The sequence below is a fragment of the Octopus bimaculoides genome, chromosome 20 (genome assembly GCF_001194135.2).
Source record: "Octopus bimaculoides isolate UCB-OBI-ISO-001 chromosome 20, ASM119413v2, whole genome shotgun sequence".
Lineage (NCBI taxonomy): Eukaryota > Metazoa > Mollusca > Cephalopoda > Octopoda > Octopodidae > Octopus > Octopus bimaculoides.
In genome coordinates, this window is record NC_069000.1 from 8,041,516 (window position 1) to 8,046,656 (window position 5,141).

The 5,141-nt window shown below is 37.8% G+C and overlaps 1 protein-coding gene across 1 annotated transcript in view; it reads right to left on the reverse strand.

Moving 5' to 3' along the window:
- Positions 1-5,141, reverse strand: part of LOC106869839 (sodium channel protein 1 brain) — a 193,859-nt gene that overhangs the window by 107,174 nt on the left and 81,544 nt on the right. The window contains exon 7 of the mRNA XM_014915740.2: positions 1,583-1,628. Coding sequence (XP_014771226.1) covers positions 1,583-1,628 — 46 coding nt within the window. The remainder of the gene's footprint in view (positions 1-1,582; positions 1,629-5,141) is intronic.

A 5,141-nucleotide genomic window follows, 5' to 3' on the forward strand; every position in this document is an offset into this window, starting at 1 on the left:
AGATGATTGGGCTAGTAGTAGTAGTAGTAGCAGCAGCAGCAGCAGCAGCAGCAGCAGTAGTAGTAGTAGTAGTAATAGTAGTAGTAGTAGTAGCAGCAGCAGCAGCAGCAGTAGCAGCAGCAGCAGCAGTAGTAGTAGTAGTAGTAGTAGTAGTAGTAGTAGTAGTAGTAATTGTAGTAGTAGTCGTAGTTGTTGTTTAGGCAGTGATGGAGGTATTAGAGGAAGATTTACTGCTGTTGACTCCTGGTCTCCAGTGAGAATCAACTGTGGATCAGAACTGATCATGATTCAGCATTTCTTTACATTGCAAGAGTTTGTGAGTATCTGGTTTAAACCCAGCCCCTGGCCAGAATATCAAATGTTTTTTCACGTGCCAGTAAGGCAATGCTGGTAACAATCGTGCTCAAATGGTGCTATTTACGTGCCACCAGCATGAAAGCCAGACAACTGCTCTGGCAATGATCACGCTCGGACGATGCTGTTAGCGCTCCATTGGCATGGGTGCCAGTCATCGAATTTGGTTTGATTTCGATTTCACTTGCCCCAACAGGTCTTCGCAAGCAGAGTTTAGTGTCCAATGGAGGAAAGGTTGGCACGAGTAAATAATCCTTTCTACTGGAAGCACAAAGCTTCAAATTTTGGGGAAAGGATTAAGTTGATTGCATCGATCCCAGTGCATAACTGGTACTTATTTAATCAACTCCAAAAGGATGAAAAGCAAAGTCGACCTTGGCGGACTTTGAACTCAGAATGTAACTGCTGACGAAATACTGCTAATGATTCTGTCAGCTCACTACCTTACATATATATAAATGATAATTTCATTTAGGTATTAAAAATTCTTTTGCTGATATGTAAAGTTGTAGGAGAATCTTTTTGCTAAATGTAAAGTTGGAATAAATATTGCTAAGCCTTTTATTCAGTGCAGTAGTGATTCTACCAGCTTCTCACCTTGATCACTTTGTTAAAAAGCCAATAATTTATGAAAGCATCTGAAAACAAAAAATAATTTTTCTTGTTTTTTCCTTTTTCTGTTATTTTTTATTCATTTTTCTACCTGACAGTTTAATTGAAAGAAGTGGTTTCTTTTGTTTGTAATATGTAAAAGCAATCAAGGTGACAAGCTGGCAGAATCGTTACTGCACCAGATAAACTGCTCAGCAGCATTTCTTCCGACTTTACATTCTGAGTTCAAATGGTGTCAAGGTTGACTTTGCCTTTTATCCTTTTAGAGTTGATAAAGTACAAATTGAGTACTTTTATACATAATTTTAATGAGTTTGATTTGGTATCTTTCATTTCAATATTATTGCATAATATAGCAAAGTTGAGATTGAATTCAGATGAAACAATTGTAAATTGATGCAATTAAAAGACTATTTATATGTATGTGAATGTGAGAAGGGGCATGGCTAGTGGTTAGGGTACTTGTCCCATGATCATTAGGTCATGTGTTTGATTCTTGGTGGCGTATTTTATCCTTGAGCGAGACACTTTATTTCTTGTTGCTTCAGTTCATTCAACTGGTAAAGATGAGTTGTACTTGTTATTCTAAGAGCCAGCCTTCTCACACTAGACTAACTTCATTGAAAAACTCAGTATAAATTGCAAAATAATTAACAAAATAACTAAATTAAAAGATAATTAAAAATAGATATTAGATTTATAGGCATGCAGGTTCATGGTTAGTCCACATTACTCTGTAAAGAATATAGGGTTGGTTCCCTGGTTTCTCTGGAAATGGATTTCCTGGTTTCTCTGGAAATGGATGGGACGCTTGTCTGTTGCAGGATTACGCATTTTTACCAGCTGAGTGGATTGGAGCAATGTGAAACAAAGAACACAACTCATTGCTCAGTCGAGGGATTGAAACCACGATCTTATGACCATGAGTCCAACACCCTAACCACTAAGCCATGCACTTCCATGCAGGTTCATAGATGGCTACTATTTGGCAAGTGGTTGGTGAAAGGATTCTGTAAACATGTCTAAATATTAGATCTAATGGCATGTGGGTTCATAGTTAGCTCCTGTTTCACCAGTGGTTAGCCAAAGGACTCTTCTCCACATCAACCATAAAGAGAAGAATTTTTTAGAGAGAGAAGCATGTTGAGTGTCTTGTTTAAGAAACAACTCTCAATGACAGCAGTGAAATTTGAACTCAAAATCTGACTTAGTCCACTAAGATGTTAGTATATATCCTTGCTCACTGTCTGGTTACCTACCATGGTAGTGATGTTGGATATATTACCAAAGTACCAAGATATACTTAGGCCAGACACCAATGGGAGGATAGCTCTCAACTCCACACACACACACACAGAGTAAAACAGCCAACCATACAAAACTCTGCAATACACGCTCACTATTCCTGTTGTTGGTGTTGCAGTTGTTACTATGACTACTGCTATTGTTGTTGTTGTTGCTATTGTTATTCATTGTTGTTATTCATGTTGCTGTTGTTACATTGACTGCTGCTGCTACTACTACCAACAGCACTATCTGCACCACCACCACCACTATTGCCACTGCCACCATCAACACCACTGCCACCACTACCACTAACACCACCACCGCCACCACAGCAACCACCACTGCTACCGCCACTGCTACCGCCACTGCTACCGCCACTGCAACCACTACCACCACCACCACCACCACCACCACCACCACCACCACCACTACTACCGCTGCTGCTGCAGTTGTTGTTTAGCTCCAGGTCACCTCTGATTGAATAAGCTATCGTCAGAGACATTCCAGTCATGACCATTCCCTCTTTATAAGAGACCCAACTGCTACACAATGTGTCCACTCTTTTTCAACACAATACAAAAGTGTTATTTGAGAGAGATTTGACTGCTATTTCTAACAAGTCGAGCAACTACATCCAGGTTTGCACATTATAGTTACAACCATTGCTGTTATTGTTGCTGTTGTTGTAATCAATTATGATGATAACAAAGCCTTCACTAAACCAAATCTGTTTGTGTTGGCCCTCCCTCCTAAACATAAAGATTTCGCCTCCAATCATCAGAAACACAACTGCAGCTACACTGTAGGAAGCATATAAATTCTTAAAGAACTTTAGAAGAGGAGCAGGTTTAATCACACTCTTCCATACTGTTGTAGCAACAACATCAACAACAACAATAGCGTCTCTGTTTCCTGTTATCTTTTAATAATGTAACACCTGCAAGTATATTTGTGTGTATATACGTGTATGTATGCACTTATGACGATGATGATGATTATGTGTAAGTGTGTGTGTATTTTTATGTATGTATGTGTGTTTGTGCATGCATGTGTGTGTGTGTGTGTGTGTTTGTGCATGCATGTGTGTGTGTGTGTGTGTGTGTGTGTGTGTGTGTGTGTAAAATAGACATCAAACAACCCAGCGGAAATTCTTTCCTCCATTTTAGGTACAAAACTCCAGAGCCACTATCCTCAATGTTGTCAGATGAAAGGTCAGCCAGAGCAGATTGTCGAGGTGTTAGTGTAGTGAGGGGAGGAGTTGATGTGAGCTGTGTATGAGAGGTAAGATGGAGGAGAGCCTCTTCAGAGAGCCTCAAGGGCAAGAAGTGTCAGTATGAATTCCTTTGGTTGCCCAACAATGCTTGAATTAATGGAGTGTGTATATTGTTGCAGAGAAATAGATAGCAATTGACGTAGTCAGAGTGTGTGACAGACTAATTAACCCTTATAACATTCAGATTAATCTGTCAAATGCAATGCTTATTTATTTAGATTGTTTTGAATTAATCATGCATTATCTCATAGCTTTATGATTTTGATGATGTGATTGCTTATTTTTAGAACGACATTATACAGTAGGTGTGAGAGGCTGGATCTGGCAAGTTTAAACATAAAACAGTTAGAATGCTTGGGCCAGATAAAGATGGTTTAAAGGCTAAAGGGTTAAGGTGTGAATTAGTCTTTGGCAACAAGACAATAACAGTGATCTTCGTACATGCACCATAGTGAGGACTGATAGATGGGCAAAAAGATGATGATGATCTTAATAACTTCTTCCTAATGATCTCAGTAACTTCTTCCTGATGACAAAGGTAACTTTGTTAACATGGCTGGGGTATTTACTAGACTTGTTAGGTAACACTATTGTGATGTCACTGTACATGGAAGCTGTAGTTAAGAAACGGTCTTTTGATAATACTAACTTCAGGAAAAAGTCAAATATTGAATCACTGACCATTCTGGCCAGATGGACTTTATATTCACAAAGAAACCAGATAGAAAGATGGTTATGAATACTGAATCTTTCTCTAATGAAGAACTGAAGAATGTATTGCTGAACAAAGCCTAATAATCAGTGACCTCAGCATAAAATCTAGATGGATTTAGAGATTCAAGGCAATCTATAAAGCTGAAAGATCCTTTAGTTAAAGATGTGTTGAAAGAAATACCAGTTGTTACATATAATGCAAAAAAAAAAAAATGAGAGAGAGAGAGTGAGAGTGAGATAGAGAGTTAAAACATGGGGACAATAGTGAGTTTCTATGCTATAACTTACTGTACCTCACAGTGAAGTACACATCAGATCAACTGTTATATGCAGACCTTGTGATATTTTCATCTGTTCAAGGTTTCATGTCTTCAGTATCATATGTATAGAACACACTATGTGTATAGGAAAGCGAGGGAATTGGCTATTATTAATGAAGTTTTAAGATTGATGAATGAATGAATGTTTTTTTTTCTCATATGACCATCTTCCATGGTATAGTAAATCCATTACGTGGGAAACAAACTATTTCAGCCAGCTGGTTGTTAGTTTTTGTTTGTAGAGAATTTCTCTATAATTAACAATGGATTTGTTGGCAAAAATTCACTCATTACAGATTTTTGTTCGAATTGTACAAAACTATAATAGAATGTCATGATTGTGTGCAATACAGAAATCACATCTCCTGGAACCATCAGTGAAGAGAGACACATGTTCTATAATGGACAAATTGATTTCATAATTGCTGATTTAATCATCCTTTAAATATATTATAAAGAATATTATCATTCTTTTATATTTGTTTAGTGAAGTGGCAAAGCATCTTCTGAATGTCTAAATGTCTACACATATTCTATTATATAATCATCATTATCCTCCTCCTCCTCCTCCTCCTCCTCCT